Genomic DNA, 22,814 nt, shown 5'->3' with positions numbered 1-22,814 from the left:
GGAAAGTAATGTGCAGTTGTTGCAACTGGTTTTGTCTCTTGCTCACTTTGAATCAGTACTTGTCTCTGAATCCATTCCTGTCCCCCAGTTGCACCCTCTTGGGTAGTTGCCTCTGATGAGTCACTTCTTTCATCTGGCCTCTGTTGGCTGGAGCCAACCGCTCCTCTTTGTTCTGGTCTTTCGGCAGGTGCAGGTACTACCACATGTTGCTCCGGCCCCACAGGGGCTTGTGGCTGATATACAATATTTCTCTGATAAGGTGGAGGAGTTTCTTCTCCAGTTGAGCTATCTCATATGACCTTGCTTCTGGGTACAATCTGGACTGGGATGGCTTTCCATTGCTAATTTCAAGAGGCATTTGAGTGGATACCTTTCCCAACCTATGCTGTATCTGTTTCACCTCCTTTCTCAAGCCCCCCATTTTTTGCTCTGGTGCATCTGTTCCAAGATTCAACATCCCAGTAATAAAATGGTTTCCAATCTACCTTCAGCTTCTGCCTCCCTCTTGCTTCCAATTCTTCTCTGTTTCCCATCTGCTCCTCTCAAAAGTGCCATCCTTTGGGAATTCCTTTTTCTTACCTGTTGTCCATTCATACCAGGTCTCCACATCTTCAACTGAATCTGCACCATAATGCTGATACATGTAATTTATGCAGGCACCTCTTTGGGACATATCTAGTTGACTTTGTTTACCCTTACATGCTCTGTTACCCATTCTGCCTGTGTGTGAATAACACTCAGTACTCACTCAATGTACTAGGTAAACTACAATGATCTGCACTTTGGAATGCACCTGTACACGCTATCCACTATGTGTACTGTAAGTAAAATATATTTGAGGTTTGTTCTACCTTGTACAGAGTAGCCTTGGATGCGTTGTTGCCTATCTTATTCCTATAAGCTCCACTAGTACTCGTACTTTTCCAGGAAGGATCTCTCCACTTGTTCAATCGGTGATTGTAGTTGACTTCCGGAGAGCCTCCCTCACCTGTGGCTGTTCCACAACCCAATCTCACAGATTGGTATTGCAGATAGGTCACCACTGACAGGTGTACAGCCAATTACACCAAAATCAAATGCCTTGTCAATCAGCAGGTATCCCGTTCTGTCGAGGGGGAATCGCACAAAAATGGTAACTATATATATATATATATATATATATATATATATATATATATATATATATATATATATATATATATATATATATATATATATATATGTATATATATATGTATATAAATTTATATATAAATATATATATATATATATATATATATATATATATATATATATATATATATATATATATATATATATATATATATATATATATATATATATATATAGTGTTGCGGTTTTGTGTTTTTATAATAAAGGTTAATTTCCCCTCATAGTTTAGTTACACTACAACATGTAGCCTCGTTAAAGCTCAGTTATTTCTTAGTAAATGTAAGCGTAGACCTTTCCTGTGTTTAGTTTTGCGTTGAGTAGGATAATGAGAATTAGGTCCTTTACGATGCCTCGATGCTTTTGGTTTTGGCGCGAAATGCCACGAGGCAGGCCTGATCGAGGTCAAAGGAAGGCAGAGAAGGAGCCGACGGTATGCGCGAGCCGCCAATCAGGGCTCGAGGGGAGTGACTTACCACTGCGGCAAAAGGTGGGATTTGGAACGTTTGAGTCGGGCTCAGGCGGGCACAATATAACCCTGTGCCCAGAGCCCCCACCTCAGTTATGAGAAGGGATGCGCTGAGTTGAGTTCTCAGTTGAGCTGGAGTCAGATCCCCGAGGAGTGCAGACGAGTTGCGCAGCCCAAATGACGAGTTACGAATCGGAGTTGTGAGACTGGGGCGCTCAGTTGTATTAATCGCGCTGTGAAAGACAGCCGTGCCGGGCCACAGATGCGCATATTTCCCCGCCTGCCTGCCTTTGCCAATATACACGCCGCGAGGATTTTCCCGCCTGCCTGCTTCCCTTCCTTCGCCTGGATACTTGCTGTGACTGCCAGAGGGCCACACCGGGTGAGCTGTTCCTGGAGCGACCAAAGCAGGCGCGTTAGGCGCGTGAACGTTCTTCCTTAATCTCCCAGTGTGTGAAAGTGGGCCCATTGTCTGGGGAATAAGTTAAGACTGCGTAAGACTGCCCTGTGTTTGTTCTTCTTCCAATCATTGTAAATAGTATAATTAAATCGTGTTATTCCTTTGATTCAACTGCTTTTGTCTCTCCATCATTGGCTTAGCATGGTAGGAATTAGATCGCTCTGATCAGGTTCCATAAGAAAGGTAACAGCACAGGCCACGTGGTACGCCATCCGCTCGGGTGAACTCAATTACGCATGATTTGTGCGAGACTCGATGCCCGCCTCCGCTGCGGCATGGGTACTTAAGGTATGTGCGAAATTGTCCCGAGACCCTTTTCCACATCTGCCCGGAAGTGGCGACTCAGTCTCGCGGTTCGAAGACCCAGAGAGAAAAAGGGGCTTAATCTCTCCTTTGTAAGGGAACGGGCTTCGCAAAACCACAACAGTATATGTATATATATATATATATATATATATATATATATATATATATATATATATATATATATATATATATAGATAGATAGATATATAGATATATAGATAGATAGATAGATATATAGATAGATAGATATAGATTAGATATATAGATATATATATAGATATAGATAAAGATATATATATATATAGATAAAGATATATATATATATAGATATAGATATATATATATATATATATAGATATATATATAGATATATATATATATATATATATATATATATATATATATATATATATATGTGTATATGTATATATATGTGTATATGTATATATATGTATATATATATATATATATGTATATATATATATATATATATATGTATATATATATATATATATATATATATATATATATATATATATATATATATATATATATATATATATGTATATATATATATATATATATATATATATGTATATATATATATATATGTATATATATATATATATATATATATATATATATATATATATATATATATATATATATACAGTGATCCCTCGTTTATCGCGGGGGATACGTTCCAGAACCCCCCGCGATAGACGAAAATCCGCGAAGTAGCGACCTTATTTTTCTTTTATTATTTGTATATATTTTAAAGCTTTATAATAATAATAATAATGCATTTATTTTATATAGCGCTTTTCAGGAAGCCCAAAGACGCTTTGACAGAGTGCAAAACATAATGCATAGCAAAACATAAAAACAATTGCAAAAAAAGAAGAATCAATAGGGAAATATTCAAAGCACAAAGGAGGGAGAAGGAGAGGAGATAGTCAGGGGTTAGATGCTGCGGGTTAAATGTTGAATGCAGTGTTGAACAGGTGGGTCTTGAGTGATGTTTTGAATGTGGTGAGTGAGGAGGAGTCTCTGATGGTGTGAGGTAGCGAGTTCCAGAGGGTGGGAGCAGCGATGGAGAAGGCCCTGTCCCCCCAGGATCTAAATTTGGTCCGGATGGGGGGAGTCAGGAGGTTGGTACCAGCAGAGCGGAGGTTGCGGGTGGGAGTGTGTCTGGAGAGGAGGTCAGCCAGGTAGGATGGGGCCAGGTTATGGAGGGCTTTGTAGGTCAAGAGGAGGATTTTGTACTGGATTCTCTGGGAGATGGGGAGCCAGTGAAGCTTGTAAAGGACGGGGGTGATGTGGTCCCGGGTCCGGAAATGGGTGAGTAGACGGGCAGCGGAGTTCTGAATGTATTGGAGTTTATTGGTGATTGTTGAGGGTGAACCATAGAGGAGGCTATTGCAGTAGTCCAGACGGGAAGTGATGAAGGCGTGGATGAGGGTTTCTGCAGCCATGGAGGAGAGGGATGGACGGAGACGGGCGATGTTGTTCAGGTGAAAGGAGGCTGTCTTTGTGATCTGTTTAGTGTATTTGTCGAAGGAGAGGGTTTGGTCAAAGATGATGCCAAGATTCCGGATGTGAGGCGAGGTGGATACTGGGAAACCATCGATGTTGAGGGCAAAGTTATGGGTGGACTTGGTGAGCGTTTTTGGGCCTCCCCACACTCCTATTAACCTTTCTCACACTCTTATTAACCTTTCCCATACTCTTATAAACACTTCCTATACTCTTAAACACTTTTTACACTCTTAAACATACGTAATTTTAACAACATATAAAATTATAATGGGTACTCACCATTGAAGATACTGCAGCGACCCATGGGTTCCCCAAGCAAGACCAGCATCAGAATCTCCTTGCTCCAGCCGGTGACGTCACGGGCGGGGATCCGCGGCGCAAGTTGCTGGTCACGTGACCACCAAAGCGTGTCGCGCGTGCGGGTATAATCAGCTACACCTGTTGATCACGTGACCACCGAAGCACGCCACGCTTGAGAGGCGTGGCTTTCGGTTTTGGTTCCTGGTTGTGCTTTATAATGCAGCCCGATAAACGGGCTTTACAGTGTTCCCGAGTTGGTTTTGAGAATAAATATCTTCTCGGACGAGTTTGTGTCTTGCCCGTCATTTCGTCCGTATCAAGCAAGAGCCCCGGCTCTTCAATACTACAACTTGCGTGATGAAGATGATGATGAATTAGCTGTGCAGTACTGATGACGATGAAGGTGATGACGATGATGGTGATGACGATGATGAATGTACTGCACAGCCAGAAAGAGCATTACAGTTACCCATTACGTGGGTAACTAGCGCAAGTGGAAGCTGCCGCATCTGCGTTTTCCATACGCACGACTCTTTGTCTCTCCTTCTACTGTACACTATGTACAGTATTTTATTTCTTGTAATATGTTTTAATAACTGTATTTTTCTTATTTTTTTACGTTTTTTTTATTTTTTAGGCTAGAAAATGCTTATTTTACCACAAAAATATTTAAAATAATAGTATATAAAAATACATTTATACCGCAAAATCCCACGATATAGCGAAAAATCCGCGATATAATTTTACATATACTAGCGAGAAAAACCCGCGATGTACCGAAGCCGCGAAAAGTGAACCGCGATATAGCGAGGGACGACTGTATGTATATATATATATATATATATATATATATATATATATATATATATATATATATATATATATATATATATATATATGCATATGTGTATATGTATGTATATACATATATATATATATATATATATATATATATATATATATATATATATATATATATATATATTATATATATATTATATTATATATATATTATATATATATATATATTATATATATGAAGCCGCTTCCGGTCCGGTCATGAGAGGATGCTGGCGTCGCTTGCTCGCCGCTTCTCTGACTGGACCATTGTCCGTATCTTGCTTTCCTGGTGGTCATGGCGGATTTTTGGCCATTGAGTCTGCCCTCTGCACGGTCCCGGCTCTGCTCTGCTGCTCCTGGCTTCACCTGCTCGGCTCCTTCGCTGTTTCCTCGGGCTCACTCTCGTGGGTTGTGCCCATTGTTTGCAGCGGCGGTGGTGGCGGTTTGCCGCCGTGATCTTGATTAGCGGCGGCGGTCGTTTGCCGCTGCATTTGCCGCTTTGCCTCCTCAACCTTGGCCTCGTGCTCGTCTCTTCGCTCCTGTCTGCCCTCTGCATGGTCCCGGCTCTGCTCCTGGCTTCACCTGCTCGGCTCCTTCGCTGTTTCCTCGGGCCCACTCCCGTGGGTTGTGACGATTGTTTCGCCTCATCGCCCTTGGCCTCGTGCTCGTCCCTTCGCTCCTGCTGGCATGGCTCTGCGGTACTCCGCCGCAAGGCTTCTCCTGCTTTTAACCCGCTCCACCCCATCATGCATCTCAGCAATCAAATCGAATGGACTCCTGCGTCAACCCAGGTACATTCACCGTGGCTCCGGTCGTAAGTTTGTTTATTTACAATCAGGTCACTCCATCCCCATCCTCTGGTTGGCTCAGCGCACTCCCACTCATCGTCCCAACACACCTGGTCACAACGACGCACAAAATTGCACCTCCTGTCTGCGAACCCTGGCCAAATCACCTGGATTCATACCCGCCGTACAAAACAACATCAAGCTCACCCTGTTCAATACCCGGTCCCTCAACAACAAATGCCTCATCCTGAACGACTACATCCTGGAAAATAAACTGGACTTTCTCTGTCTCACTGAGACCTGGCAACAACCACTGGACTACTACACGCTCAACCTCACCACACCCAATGGATATTCTTACATCAATAAACCACGCTCGGAGGGCCGAGGTGGTGGAATTGCCGTTATTCACCGACAAGACATCAGGACCAGCCTCATCTCCATCGCATCTGCTCCATCATTTGAACACCTGGCTTTTAAACTCTCTGGTCACACACAGTCAGTCATGGCTGTTGTCTACCGCCCTCCCAAACCACACCCATCATTCCTGTCTGACTTCTCCTACTTTCTGACCCAGCTATGTTCCCTCTCCCCCTCAATGCTCCTCCTTGGTGATTTCAATATCCACATGGACTCCACTGACTCCACGCTAACGACTGACTTCACTGATTTACTCACCTGCTTTAACCTCACTCAACATGTCAACTTTCCTACCCATAACCGTGGTCACATTTTGGACCTTGTCTGCTCTACTGGACTAATTTTGCACCATCTCTCTGGCTCCGACCTCACTCTCTCTGACCACCGAGCCATCACTCTGACCATCAACATCCCTACCCCAGCACCAAGGCATTATCGCACTATCAACTTCCGTAAGCTAAACGCTCTTTCACCTACCTCATTCTCATCCACCCTCTCTGAAAAAATGTCCACTTCTCCCTTCGTTGACCTCCACACCCCTTCTGACCTCACTGACTACAACAACCACACTCTCTCCTCTGGCCTTGACCAACTTGCGCCTATAAAAACCAAAACAGTTTCTTTCACCCATTCTGCTCCCTGGTTTACCCCTGAACTCCGCCTGATGAAAACTCGTGCTCGCCAACTTGAAAGACTCCGCAATAAAACAGGTCCCACAGTTCACTCCCAGGCCTACAAGGACCACCTACAACACTATAAAGATGCCCTCTCCCGCGCCCGCTCCGCCTACTACTCTCAAATTATCCACTCTGGCTCCGGAAACCCAAAAGCACTCTTCTCTACAATAAACAAACTCCTCAGCCCCCTGAACACCACCACCCAGCCATTCACAATAGACAACTGCATCTCCTTCCTTTCATTCTTCCAACGCAAAATTGAAAACATCTACAACAGCTTGACCACCGCCGCACCCGCTCCCCCTCAAACCACCTGCCCCCCCCCCCTTATCCTGCCATCCCCTGTCTCAATTCTCCCCAGTCTCCCCTACTGACCTCTCTGAACTCCTCATCGGAATGAAAACTGCCACCTGCACTCTTGACCCCATCCCCTCCAGCTTTGTCAAGGCCTCCCTTCCTGCTCTCTCTCCACTTATCATTGCAACAATAAACTCCTCCCTGTCTACAGGCATCGTCCCACCGTCCCTCAAAATTGCTGCTGTTACCCCCATTCTGAAAAAACCTGGACTAAACCCTGACACCCTAAATAACTTCAGACCCATCTCCAACCTACCCTTTCTGTCAAAAGTTTTGGAACGCGCTGTAGCCACTCAACTCAAACATCACCTCTCTGCCAATAACCTGTATGAAACATTCCAATCCGGATTCCGCTCCAACCACAGTACTGAAACTGCTCTCCTCAAAATCACCAATGACCTTCTCCTCTCCTCTGACGCTGGCAACCTCAACATTCTCATCCTCCTCGACCTCAGCGCCGCCTTTGACACCATCGATCACACCATCCTCCTCACCCGACTTGAAACCACCTTTAACATTACCGGCACTGCCCTCTCTTGGATTAAATCATACCTCTCTGACAGACGTCAGTTCATCTCCATCAATAACTGCAAATCCCCCACTGCTCCCCTCCCCCAAGGTGTCCCCCAAGGTTCAGTTCTTGGCCCCCTCCTCTTCATCCTTTACCTGTCCCCCCTCGGTCACTTAATCCGCTGTCATGGTCTCCAATTCCACTGCTTCGCCGATGACATCCAGCTTTTCATCTCCACCAAGTCCATCTCCACCGCCACCCACTCTATCCTGACAAACTGCATCACTGAAATAAAATCCTGGCTTCAAATCAACTTCCTCAAACTTAACTGTGATAAATCTGAAATAATCATCATTGGCCCAAAAACGCTCACCAAGTCCACCCATAACTTTGCCCTCAACATCGACGGTTTCCACAGTATCCACCTCCCCTCACATCCGGGATCTTGGCATCATCTTTGACCAAACTCTCTCCTTCGACAAATACACTAAACAGATCACAAAGACAGCCTTCTTTCACCTGAAAAACATCGCCCGTCTCCGTCCATCCTTCTCCTCCGTGGCTGCAGAAACCCTCATCCACGCCTTCATCACTTCCCGTCTGGACTACTGCAATAGCCTCCTTTATGGTTCACCCTCAACAATCACCAATAAACTCCAATACATTCAGAACTCCGCTGCCCGTCTACTCACCCATTCCCGGACCCGTGACCACATCACCCCCGTCCTTTACAAGCTTCACTGGCTCCCCATCTCCCAGAGAATCCAGTACAAAATCCTCCTCTTGACCTACAAAGCCCTCCATAACCTGGCCCCATCCTACCTGGCTGACCTCCTCTCCAGACACACTCCCACCCGCAACCTCCGCTCTGCTGGTACCAACCTCCTGACCCCCCCCCCCATCCGGACCAAATTTAGATCCTGGGGGGACAGGGCCTTCTCCATCGCTGCTCCCACCCTCTGGAACTAGCTACCTCACACCATCAGAGACTCCTCCTCACTCACCACATTCAAAACATCACTCAAGACCCACCTGTTCAACACTGCATTCAACATTTAACCCACAGCATCTAACCCGTGATTATCTCCTCTCCTTCTCCCTCCTTTGTGCTTTGAATGTTTCCCTATTGATTCTTCTTTTTTTGCAATTGTTTTTATGTTTTGCTATGCATTATGTTTTGCACTCTGTCAAAGCGTCTTTGGGCTTCCTGAAAAGCGCTATATAAAATAAATGCATTATTATTATTATTATTAATAATAATTATATATATATACATACACACACACACATATATATATATATATATATATATATATATATATATATATATATATATATATATATATATATATATATATATATATATATATAATTCCACTAATCTCTGTCTGTGTGTGTGTGTGTGTGTATGCGACCGCTGTTTCTCGACAACTACCGGTCCGATATACTTGAAACTTGCCAGGTATATTGCTGGGGACCCGAGGATGTGCCTTTTCAAGGTTTCATATTAATCGGACAATTACTTACCGAGCTATGTCCAAAAAACGATTCAACCAATCAGAGAGCAGCGAGCTATCGCGTGTGCCGAACGTGGCGAACACACTCTGCCTCGGACGGCACATTTGAGAGCGTATTCATTTATTTCACGTTGGCAAACTATGTTGCCGCTATGTTGGCGTTAAACTATGTTTTAAAACTAATTAAAACCATTTCATGTAAATAGAGGGGGGGGGGGGGGATTGTCACTGTACTCGCAAGCCGTTCGCCGTTCGCTTTGGCGTTGCGAATGGACCAAAAACATTTCATGGACCAAACCATTTCATGTAAAGCGTTCGCCGTTCGCTTTGGCGTTGCGAATGAACCAAAACATTTCATGAACCAAACCATTTCATGTAAATAGAGGGGGGGGATATAATTTTAGATATATATATAGTACGGGCATGCCCTAGTATATATAATATATATATATATATATATATAATATATATATATATATATATATATCTATAGAGATACCCAATTTTTTTTAATGCCTTTAACAAATATTGGTATATCACGGGTGATGAAGGTTGTGGTTTCATCGAAATTGTTTGTGTAGTTTCAGAGGATAAAGCTAATTCCTATTTTGGGGGGTCAACCCTGGATCTACTTTGACCTTTGGAAGACCCCCTTAGACCCCGATTGTTTTAACGCCATGAACAAACTTTTGTCAACACAACAAATATCATTTGTGGCAAATTTGCTCGCAATCCCATTCGTGATTTCGAAGAAGAAGTTGCAAGTGTTTACGGATGGACGACGTGCCATCGCATAACCTCCCGTGAACATTGTTCCTGGTGAGTTTATTTTTATTTTTTTTGGCATACAAGATCGAGGTTCATGTAAGAGCCAAGTCATCGAGTTAGAAATTAAATGGATAAAAGCAAAGAAGAATGATTACAGACAAGTGAAAGGGCAAAGCATGTTAAGGAGGAGTTCATGGATTGTGTAGAAACAATGTGGAAAGATCGGGATAACACATGGCAGGTGCAGGTGGAGAGCATATGAGCGATCAAAGTGGACCACGATGAGGTGAGGCTGTGTGAACTGAGGCGAATTCATGGTGTGGAAGGGTGTGTGCTGAGCTTGGGTGGAATACCGAACCCGGGGTTCCGTGGAGTGTCGAGCCTGAGTATAACGGAGTGTGTGCAGCGAGCGTGCTGAGTGGAGTGTATGAACGATCGAGAGCGCAGGTCATGCACCGATTCAGACGGGGGTAACCGTTAGCTTGACTGAGGGGAGGGGTGAGGTTACCGAGCGGGAAATATTTTAAATGCGAGTATGTTCTGGTCCTGTTTGTGGGAGATTAAAAATAACAGGTTTGTAATCCGTACCTGTCCAAGGGATGTCACATTTCAAGGTGCTGCTGTCACTGTATGTTAATGGTCCATTCACGGCAAAACGCATGAATGCAGATGATTGAAATTTTTTTTTCCAAGAAATGGTGTGTGGGTGAGTGTGCGTGGCATAAATGGTGCACCCGGCAAAAATGGCAAATTCAGTTGCGGGATCTCCGCGGAAAGGCTCATATGTAAAGTAGTGTATAAACTATCATGGAGTGACCCATGTGTGCGAATGGAGTAAGATTGACTGTGGAGTGTATCGTGTGAATAAATGGTGTGCGAGAAATTGTGAGATGGCCGATGTGTGCAAGTTGTGTTCGTTGGTCCGCGAGGCAATTTGGGGATGTACCGGCTGTACCATGTTGCAAGAGTGGGCGTGGTGAAGGTTAGGGGGCTGCGCGTATGTGTATGACGTCTGTGGAGGTTCCACAGCATGAGCAGTGGATGTCGAGAACACGTCCGGGTTCCCTGGAGGAAATCCGCCAAATGTCAGTGCGAACATTTAAATTAAATGGCAGGTTACAGATGTGCCGCCGAACTTTTCCACAGGAGGAGTTTACATAGTGGAGAATATTTTGTGAGGAAGCGGCTTTAAAGCTGTAACGCCAGAGCAATTGCTGCTGTTTGAATGTGTTGGGCACCCGAGGAGAAGCTGCCTACCTGTTCAGGCCATGGAAGGATCGCCTGCCGAAATCAATTGTGTTGCCAGTGTGGAAGTGTAAATTTATGAAGCAAGCAAATTTTATGAGCCTCAACCCTCCATTCCTAGTCTGCAGGTGTTTTTTTTGTGGTTTCCATGCAAACTTTGCGATCCCCTTGCAGTTGGCAAATTATCTCCGGCACTGCCCAGAATTCTTAGTGGAAGCAATGGCGGAGCACATATTGTCATAAATGACTGAGGGAAATAATATTACAAATAGGGTTTTTCCAAATAATGTAAGGTTTGTCTTATTGGATAAAATATATTGTTTGCTTTGTAAATAATTAAATAATACAACTGATGCCATAATGTCTCACTAGGTAATCGCTGGATCATCAAGGTTGTTTATCAATGTGCTCGGCGAGCAAGCTTTCATTGTGACTGAGTAATCAACTCAGCACGACGTCTGAAACTAGATAAGTGAAATGCAAAGTACTTGGTGATTATTTCAGAGTCGAACAATGAAGGCAGATAAGTCGCTCTGCGCTGACCGTTGTAAAGACAGTCAGCGGACGCTTTTTTCTTTCTTACTTAGGAGTTTATTTAATAAATAGTTTTAATGAAATTGCCAGCATTCTCAGGAAAATCTCAGGATGGAAGATAATCTATGGGGGGCGGGGAGATTGCCCCTCCAAAAGTTTTTTGTTTTGTTTGTTTAAAGTCTTATGATTATGTGACTATGATTGTACATGCTGCCCTGTCTTTAAGCATCCATGGAAATTGGTTAAAAATGCCATGATATGGTTTAAAATACCTTTAGTCAGTGTAGTATACTGCTTTATTCTACCAGATTAGTGGCCAGGGGTATTGCCCCGATGTTTCTATTTGAAATTGAAGTATACATTCCATGATGTAACATGTTCTATGAACTCTCAAGATGGTTCTCAATCCCATTTCCTTGCAAAGACTGATGCCTATTTGTACACAGGTGATGTCCAAGCTGTACATGTGGAAGGCAGACAACACAACAAGGATTCATCTGTCACAGAAGATTCAAAATGTCAAATGTCATCATGACATGAAGACTCCCTTCCTATAAAATACAAGTGCATGTCTGGGCCTCACAACACCAAGATTAATATTAAATTAAAGAAACACAAAAAGGTTCTAGAAAGGCGAATACGTTAGAAGTGTAATGTATGCAAAATGGATTTTACTTCAATGAGTAACATCAAAATACACATGAGAATCCACACTGGAAAACACCCCCACAAGTGCTCTGTCTGTGATAAAGGTTTCCTGAGAAAAAGCCATTTGAAATTACATATGAGGATCCATACAGGAGAGCGACCCCACAAATGCTCAATATGTGATAAAGGTTTCTCTCAAAAAGGCAGTTTGAAAACACATATGCGGATCCACACAGGAGAGCGTCCTTGCAAATGCTCGATATGTGATAAAGGTTTCTCTCAAAAAGGCAATTTGAATAAACATGTAAAGATCCATAGAGGAGAGCGACCTCACAGATGCTCGATATGTGAAAAAGCTTTCTCTCAAGCCACCCATTTGAAATCACATATGAGGATCCATACAGGAGAGCGACCTTACAAATGCTCGATATGTGATAAAGGTTTCTCTGTAAAAGGCAGTTTGAAATTTCATATGAGGATCCATACAGGAGAACAACCTTACAAATGCTCGATATGTGATAAAGATTTCTATGGAAAACGCAGTTTGAAATTACATATGAGGATCCATACAGGAGAAGAACCTTACAATTGCTCGATATGTGATAAAAGTTTCTCTCAAAAAGGCCATTTGAAATTGCACATGAGGATCCATACAGGGGAAAAACCTTACAAATGCTCGATATGTGATAAAGGTTTCTCTATAAAATACAGTTTGAAATTACATATGAGGATCCATACAGGAGAACAACCTTACAAATGCTCGATATGTGATAAAGGTTTCTCTCGTAGCAGCAATTTGAAATTACACATGAGGATCCATACAGGAGAACAACCTTACAAATGCTCGATATGTGATAAAGGTTTCTCTCGTCGCAGCAATTTTAAATTACACATGAGGATCCATACAGGAGAACAACCTTACAAATGCTCGATATGTGATAAAGGTTTCTCTCGTCGCAGCAATTTGAAATTACACATGAGGATCCATACAGGAGAAAAACCTTGCAAATGCTCGATATGTGATAAAGGTTTCTCTCAAACCAGCCATTTAAAATTACACATGAGGATCCATACAGGGGAAAAACCTTACAAATGCTCGATATGTGATAAAGGTTTCTCTATAAAAGGCAGTTTGAAATTACATATGAGGATCCATACAGGAGAACAATCTTACAAATGCTCGATTTGTGATAAAGGTTTCTCTGTAAAAGGCAGTTTGAAATCACATATGGGGATCCATACAGGAGAACAATCTTACAATTGCACGATATGTGATAAAGGTTTCTCTGAAAAAGGCAGTTTGAAATTACACATGAGGATCCATACAGGAGAGCGACTTCACAAATGCTTGATATGTGAAAAAGGTTTCGATCATTGTGGCCATTTGAAATCACGTGTAAAGATCCATACAAGAGATCTGAAATCTGACATACCAGGATATGAAAAATGAGGTAAAGTGAATTTTGAAATTGAAGAAACCTAAAATTTAATCTATGAAAGTTGGACAACAGGGAATCTCGATGATCAAGCAAAACCATAGCAGTACTTTAAAAGCATTCTGGGGGAATATCACGACAAACAAACGACAGTGGAGGCTGAGAGGGGTTCAGTGAGGATTCTAAAACGAGCCCTTGGAGCAAATTTATGAGAATGAAGTTTCACAAACTGGTTCATGAATCATGATCCTTAATTGAAAAAGGAGGTGGAAATTTTGAGTCTGGGATAACTTTTTTTTCTGTTCTCTTTTATTATTGTGACTAGTATTTTGGAATTTAGTTTTCTATCTGATTTAGTTGTTTTTCTGGTCCCATTTTGATTATGCTCAGATGGCATCTTTCCATGACAGTTTGAACATCAATTTTTACTCAATATTTGCAGTTGTGCATGTTTCATTGCCTTGTGTGACATGGGGAGAACACCCTTGATGTAAAATTGTTTGTCAAAAGAAGGCGCCTGCCTATGTTTTTCACGAAACTTGAATTTGTGAAGGCTTTCTCAATAAAGAGAGCTCCTAAAAGCACAAATGCACTTGTCTGTGTTATTGGGAATACCAGCGTGACTTCACGCATCTGTGCGCCTCACCACATGTCGTTTCAGAGGGATAGGCATATTTGCCCATTTCGGGGTCTTTGGGGTCTTTTTGGTCTTTGTTGTCTTCAGGGGCTTTGGGTTTTTTTGGGGTCATCTGGGATTTTTAAAGGTCTTTCCTGGGTCTTCGAGGTCTTTTTGGTCTTTGGGATATTTTGGATCCTCTGGGCCTTTAAAGGTATTTTGGGTCTTTGGGGTCCTTTTGGTCTTTGGTGTCTTTGGGGGATTTAGGGTCTTTTGGGTCATCTGGGTCTTTAAGCGTATTTTTGTGGTATTTTAGGTCTTTGGGATGTTTTGGATCCTCTGGGCCTTTGAGGGTATTTTGGGTCTTTGGGGTGTTTTGGGTCTTCGGGTTATTTTGGATCTTCGTGGTGTTTTGGGTATTCAGTGTTTTGGGTCTTCAGGGTGTTTTTGGGACTTTGGGGTCTTAGGGTGTTTTGGGGTCTTTGGGGTATTTTGGATCTTCAATGACTTTTGTGTAGTTGGTGTATTTTGGGTCTTTGTTGTCTTCAGGGGCTTTTGGGTCTTAAGAGTCTTTTGGTTCCTCTAGGTCTTTAAGGGTCTTTTGGGTCTTCAGGGTGTTTTGGGTCTTCAGGGGTGTTGGTGTTCTTAAGGGTCTTGGGGAACTTAAAGGGTTGTCAAAGGTCTGAGGGGTCTCAGCAGTCCAAACATAATTAGGTGGGTGTTAATTTTATTTGAAGAATCAGAAGACGTTTTGGTCGCATATAAACAAACATACATAACGCCATAACCATATACGTTTGCTCCATTATAAAAAGGTGTAATGGCACATAATGATCAATTATAATTTATCAGTCAGTGGAGAGCTTGGAGTTGTCCATATCCCCATAAATAATCCTGATCAAACCGAGAGTTGTTCACCAAACCAGCTGAAAGCTTTGAATAGCATTTACCACAATGGCAAGACTGCACTTCATGTCATCACTGATTACTGCCAAGCAGCTCAGTTACACAGGTCCCAATGTAGAAGACCACACAGCTGGTTGCTGTAACATTTTTTTCAACATCAATGGTAATGCATTGCTAATGGTGAAAATACCTGTGAACACCGACTTCCATAGAAGAGGAGAGGGGAAGTGAACGCCTCTCCCTTCTCCCCCCCCCCCTCCCCCCTAAAAGGTTGAGATTCAAGTCGATGTGGCCACTGGCCACACCAAGCTAAATAATTATTCCAAAAGTAAAAATTCCAAAAACAGATCCTTGCAATTACAGACCAGTCATCTTCCTCCCAATCATCTGCAAGGTCGTGGAATCCATCATCACTTCCGACATTAAATCCTTCTTCTTCTCCAATGGCTTGATCTTCGATCATCAATATGGATTCAAACCAGGCCAATCTACTCTGGACATGCTGCTTCGGTTGTCTCAACAATGGACGGATGTCCTCAATGCCAGACAGGAAATCGGAGCCATCTCCCTTGACATATATTGTGACTTTGATACAGTCTAGCATCCTCACCATGCTCACCAAACTCTCCTGTTATAGTATCCATGGAAATCTCCATGCATGGCTCACAGATTTTTTTCCTGTCGCATTCAACGTGGGACTCTAAATCCAATATTCTCATCTACTCTTCCTGACTTAGCCGGAGTTTCTCGAGGCAGTGTTCTGTGCCCTGTGCTTTTTCTCATTTTTATCGGTTATCTTTCTGACTCTCTGGAAAATCTTTATATTTTTGCTGATGACTCCACCCTCTGCCGTTCCATCTCTCATCCATCAGATCGACACTTCCGGCCAAAAAAAAAGCCTCGACTCTCTGCAGACTTAGATAAAATTACAAGCTGGTCAAACAAATGGGATATGTCTTTCAAACCAAACAAATCTCACACTCTCACCTCGTCTCTCCGAAAATACCGTCCGGAAAACCCTCACATCCAGTTTCTCAACAACCCTCTTTGAAGAAGTTCTGTCACTCAAGATTTTTGATCTCACAATCTGCCATGATCTTTCCTGAGAAAGCCACATGTCAAAGCTTACCTCCAAAGCCAGTCGCTAACTGGGCATCCTCCATTATGCAAAGTCCTTCCTGTGAAACACCCAATCATGTGATGAGCCCCCGATCGCGCATTTATGGATCATCCTACCTGTGAAACACTGTGATGAGCCCCATACCGCGCATTGATGGATCATGCGACCTGTGAAACACCATGATGAGCCTCATACCGTGCATTGATGGATCATCCTACCTGTGAAATACCTGGATGAGCCTCATACCGTGCATTGATGGATTATCCTACCTGTGAAACACCGGGATGAGCCCCATACCGTGCATTGATGGATCATCCTACCTGTGAAACACCTGGGTGAGCACCCTAACACGCATTGATGGATCATCCAACCTGTGAAACACCCGGATGAGCCCCGTACCACGCATTGATGGATCATACTGCCTGAGAAACACCTGGATGAGCCCCCTACCACGCATTGATGGATCATCCTACCTGTGAAACACCGTGATGAGGCCCCAATCACGCATTGATGGATCATGCTACCTGTGAAACACCGTGATGAGCCCCCTATCACGCATTGATGGATCATCCTACCTGTGAAACACCGTGATGAGCCCCCGATCACGCAACGATGGATCACCCTACCTGTGAAACACCTGGATGAGACCCCTACCACGCCTTGATGGATCATGCTACCTGTGAAACACCGGGATGAGTCCCATACCGCACATTGATCGACCAGTTTCATTAAATGCAGTTTGGACATTAAATAAATTTCATTAACTGCAGTACAGTATTGGGTAAAATCTGTTAGCTTCTCTTATCCACCATCTCTTATCTTCTCTTATCCATCATCTCTTAACTTCTCTTAGCCATCGGCTCTTGTCTTTTCTTATACACCATCTCTTGTCTTATCTTATCCACCATCTCTTATCTTCTCTTCTCCACCATCTCTTATCTTCTCTTATCCACCATCTCTCATATTCTCTTATCCACCATCTCTCATCCTCTTATCCACCATCTCTTATCCTCTCTTATCCACCATCTCTTATCTTCTCTTATCCACCATCTCTTATCATCTCTTATCCACCATCTCTTATCTTCTCTTATCCCCCATCTCTTATCTTCTCTTATCCCCCATCTCTTATCTTCTCTTATCCACCATCTCTTATCTTCTCTTATCCACAATCTCTCATCTTCTCTTATCCACAACCTCTTATCTTCTCTTATCCACCATCTCTTATCTTCTCTTATCCACAGTCTCTTATCTTCTCTTATCCACCATCTCTTGTCTTCTCTTATCCAACATCTCTTATCTTCCCCCATGCAAAACCATGATCTTTTCTACCACCGTTAATACAACCCAAATCCACCTTTTTCAAATTCCATTTTCCTTTCCTGAAAGTCCAAGTAGTGTCCATTTGTTTTATACCGTTTCCCACCCCTCTCCCTTCTGCAGATCTACTACTGTACTTCTTCTTTACTGTTGTTGTGTTTCCCTCTCGCCCCCTCTTTTCTCCCACTCCCTTTATTGCATGTTTTACTTGTTTTCTGTTAGTCTTTATGTGTTGCTCTTACTCGTAAGAAGTAGCCTCCGTGTAAGTTTTGGAGCTAGTTGTCCATTTAGCAATGTCTTGTTTTGATACATGTGCTGGGAGGAGGTTGCAGTAAAGACATGGACCAAATGTCCTGTAACGGTGTAGTGTTCTGTTGATATTTAGATAATCCTTTGCCTCGACTGAATAAATGTCTTATTGACCTGATTTATATTTGGAAGATTTAAACTTTGTGTCCTGCAAAAGACTGACACTGAATTGTTTGCAGGTGATGTCTGTCCTGTGAAAGTGGAATGCACACAAAACAACAACGATTCTTCTGTTTCAGAAGCTTTGAGATCTGCATCTGTAAAGGAAGAGTCAGATGTTCCTTTGACAAATGGCAGTGCTGCCTGTTCTACAACAGGTGAGTAGAAACCTACAAAATTACCATTCAGGGCTGAATTTACGAACGGCACTTGGTGAGCATTTTGTTAACGCACGCGTAAACCTTAAACGTTGTTAAAAATATTGTTGTGTGCGCACAGCTAATCCACCTGTCCAGATCGCAATTTGTGAAAGGATATAAACAGCCAATTAGTTGTACGTGTTGAAACATTTGATTAGCCTGTGATATCTCGAACATATTGTTACAGATACGACTTTGATGGTATGGTGGGCCGAGCGGGATGGCCGCCGTATCCGTACAAGTTACCCGATTGTGCCCGAACGTTGACTAGCCGCGCTATGCTGGCTCAATAAGAAAAAGAAGACACCCGGCTGGATTACAATCACACAATACGACACCAACGTTTCGATTCTCAAGTATATTCGTACGGAAAAGGTTAGATTACAGGGGCTAGAGGTATATTACAGGAAGACAGGCACTTAGACACACTCTTATATTAACCCCGGACAGACGACAGACACACGGGACAAAATGCTGACTCACACGGGGGTTGATGAAAAGGACAGCGGGTATCGATGGCTCAAGGTGCACTCCTGGCTCAAGGCAGAATCGACTCGGTCCGGTCCAGAGATGCGGGGAGGTATCGTCGCGCTGGGGGTGGCGGTGGCTTCTCTCTCCAGTCTCCAAGCTGAGGCGCATCTGACGTCACGTCCGGCAAGCGGCTGCGTATATCCGGCGGGGAGTGACACGCCCTCGGCTCGTTAGCTCCGCCTCGTGGAATCGGCACGTTGCTTCTCATTGGGTGCGTGCGGGGGGGGGTTACTGGCTCCGCCCCTGACGAGGAGCTGACAGCCAGCCCCTTCGGGGTAACCCCGTGGAGCGCATGGTCTGGAGCTAATCGAGCCGGTGTGAGGACGCATCCTCCCCCGCTCCGCCGCCATCTCCTCTGTTGTTGTTGTAATTGTTGTTGTAGTTGTTGTTATTGTTGTTGTTTGGGGAAGAAGATGGGAGGAGGTATGGGAAAGGTCCTAAACTCACTACTGATGCCATATAATCACATTCTGGTGCAACGAAGAGTCATAATTAATGGAGACGAGGCCTTAACTGACATAGAATAAGAATAACTAGGAAGATGTCCGAAAGTTGTCTACGTGTGGTGCGGTGGACCTGGGCACGACATTTAATGGGGGAATAAGGGGAAGGTCGGCTCTACTGATTGTTATTTACATGCAATGGGACTAGGGAATGGGGGACTGGGGAAAGTTGGGGAGTATTGGAGAAAATAGGGGAATATTTACAAGCGGATATGGAGGCCAAATTCCATATTCGCAACATTGCACCCTTCTCTACCCTCGGGGCGTCCCGACCCGATAAATTTTTACCTACTTTAGTGTGGCACGCAATGTAGTTCCCTCTACTATTAACTCTACCCTGAGTGCGACAGTTTTACAGATATTCACAAATGAGTAAATATGTCCCCCTGCGACGTTGCACCCTTCTCCTCACAGAAACACACCCACAGGATAACCGAATCCGGAAAGAATTCTCAAACTAAACATACAGCCGGTAGGGAGCATTATTTACAAGACTATGCTGCTATTTACACTACGATCCAGGACCTGTTTTTGGAGGAACACATGCAGATGTTATACATAGAGAGAGCGCGCTTGCCAGCATCGATACACCAACCCACGAGTGCTCTGTGGCCGACGGCCTTTAATAACGTGCAGAGCACCCTTTCCCAGCATCAAAAGCACCACCCCACCACCAATCGGTGCAGTCACCATTGTTCATTGGAATAAAAATAAATTCGACAACCCCTAACCCTGCAGGTGTCTCTTGCTCTCCTTGTGGTGCACTTGGTGTTAACTAAAAGTGGTTCACCTGTATGGCATAGGTGCCACGTTGACCCATAGGTCCTTCCACGGGTGGTGCTTGGCCGCAAAAGAGCTGCGGTCCATTGTGGGTGGCCACAAACATTGCGGTCCATATGGTGTATCGATCCAGGCAGCCAACAGCGAAAGTGCAGGCCCACAACTGCGTAGCCAGCACCTCTCTCTCCTCTCTCTCTACCCCAAAGCCAGATCCTCGGAGGTGGGAGACAAAAGAAGAAACAAGTGAGTAAGGTGGTAAGGGCGCAAAAGTGCACGCAATGTAAGGTGATGCACACTGGGGGCACATGGGAACCAGGTGAGACAGGTACGTTCCTATCGTACGCCCCCCCCCCACCAGGTAACCTACATGGCCCCTCCCTTACCCCTTACTGTATCCACAAAACACAACACTACCCATAAACATCTACTTTACAAATCAACAAACATCCCTACTGTCTTCCCCGTTCCTCCCATATACCAAATTCGTCTTCTCTCCCTCCTAACCAATCAAATTTGCCATTTTCAACTCTCATCAAAATTTGCCATCTCCAACTCAACATCATAATTTGCCATTACCAATTCATCATCAGTCCCTCCTAGGGAGGGAGAGATGGAATCACCCCAATGTCTCATCCACGTCGTGATGCGTCTCACAAATCCACAGCAATTTCATTTCCTGCACAAAACAAAGGAAACACAGGTGTGGAGTCATCATCATCACCTCAGGTAAGTGGCTGCGTATGGTGCGACAGGTTCTTCAATCCTAACTATTTCCTAAATGACTTTAACAACTTTACACTACCCGGGGTCTTTCTCCGGCCAAACCATTGGCCCTCTTACACTATGGGTTCTAAAAACCAATTCCCATTGGCCAACTGTGGTGCTTTTCAATTTGGGGTCTCACTCCCCCGATTCATCTCCCGGTGCCCTCGCACAATTTCTGGGCTGTGGCGTGTACCTCTCCCAGCGGGTCTACCCACCTGCACACCTCCACCACTGCAGTTGCCTCCGAGCTTACCTGCTCCTTACCCTAACCTAACTACCTGGGGAAGGCCCTCTGGCTCTCTCCCCACTCCGTGCCCTCTCTGGCACTGGGCTGCCCGATCCACACCCGGGATCCTCAGGCACCCACTCACAACTACCGGCTCCCAGAGCCCACCTGCGGCCTCACCTGGCCGACATCCTCACAGTGGTGGAGTGCCCAACCAACTACACACACTAACAGGCTACACGCCCAGCCATTTCCACAACACTAATGCACCCATCCACAACACCATTCTGCAACCGCACCACAAATGCCAATATCCAACCACAATTTACCTGTACCCTCTACCTAACACTTACACTACCCGCCCCGGGTACTCGTGAAAGGGGTCCACTCTTCCCCCCATCCACACCTTCGCACCATGCACACCACTCCGTACCACTCACTCCAACTCTCTCCACACACCTGTACCTGCACACCTGTGCTCTCACACCTGGTGCCACCCGCACCCTTCTCTCCCCAAGCGCATTCGCGCTGATCCACACACTCACTACTCATACACTGCTCCACACACCTGTCCAGTTGCACACCTGTGCAATCACACCTGTTCAATTCTCACACACACACGGCATCATCTCAGCTAACTACTCCCTTCTGAAACTTGCGCTTCCCAGTCGTCCCTTTAAACTATTGCGCTCCCTCATCATTATCATCCACACTAATCTACCTGCGTCCCTACTACAGGTATCAGTCACTAACTAAACTTAACGTTACCTAATGTCATCTTCTAGATCCCTACACACAATATCCTTACCCACCCGGGCTAGTTTTCACTGCCATACACCCCATAAGCTATTGCTCCTTTGCCCCCAACATGGGAAGGGTGGCAGATTTGCCATCCCACCCCATCGGGGGTCTCTCACTACCAATTTTGCACATCAAATTTCAATAAATCAAAAATTTGCCAACCACTGCCCATCATCTGCCAATCACTACTGCCAATCCCTTGCCAATCATCAAATTTTGTTTTTCTCCAATTTTGGGTCCAAAACACTAACCTCATCACCCAGTCTACTCACTAATACCTCTCGGTGCGCCAATTCCTGTCCAAAGCCCGGCTTCGTACAGCCAAGCAATGGATGCGGGTTGTTCTGTGCCAGCGGCTGGATGCGTCCGGCATTCGGGGCAGGGACGGGGGCTTACCCGTGCCGAGATCCCACGCACCATCTCGGCACGGAGCCATCCAATGTCCCGCCCTCGACCTGCCGGCACGTCTCACCAAAAAGTGGTCGCCATGACGACCCTTTCTATCGGGCTGCCAGCTCCGCCTAGTGGAGCACGGACGCGGCCGTTCAAAGCGAGGCCCAGCACGCACCGAGGGCCCGATTCGGCTATAAGTCGTT

The 22,814-nt window shown here is 44.4% G+C and overlaps 2 protein-coding genes across 3 annotated transcripts in view; both read left to right on the top strand.

The window, feature by feature from the left end:
• The window catches only part of LOC137419053 (uncharacterized), a 240,867-nt gene extending 226,294 nt beyond the window's left edge, over window positions 1-14,573 (top strand). For both annotated transcript variants that reach the window (XM_078770721.1, XM_068105239.2), the window contains exon 2: window positions 12,348-14,573. In XM_078770721.1, the coding sequence (XP_078626847.1) occupies window positions 12,566-13,999 (1,434 nt within the window). In that variant the 5' untranslated portion in view covers window positions 12,348-12,565 and the 3' untranslated portion in view covers window positions 14,000-14,573. The remainder of the gene's footprint in view (window positions 1-12,347) is intronic.
• LOC137419063 (uncharacterized) overlaps window positions 1-22,814 on the top strand; it is a 1,330,575-nt gene that overhangs the window by 666,451 nt on the left and 641,310 nt on the right. The window contains exon 4 of the mRNA XM_078770723.1: window positions 18,433-18,570. Within this exon, the coding sequence (XP_078626849.1) occupies window positions 18,433-18,570 (138 nt within the window). The remainder of the gene's footprint in view (window positions 1-18,432; window positions 18,571-22,814) is intronic.

This window comes from Myxine glutinosa, chromosome 1, assembly GCF_964187855.1.
Source record: "Myxine glutinosa chromosome 1, kmMyxGlut1.1, whole genome shotgun sequence".
Classification (NCBI taxonomy): domain Eukaryota; kingdom Metazoa; phylum Chordata; class Myxini; order Myxiniformes; family Myxinidae; genus Myxine; species Myxine glutinosa.
Note: the sequence above shows the minus strand (reverse complement) of the source record. Positions and strands in the feature narration are given on the sequence as shown.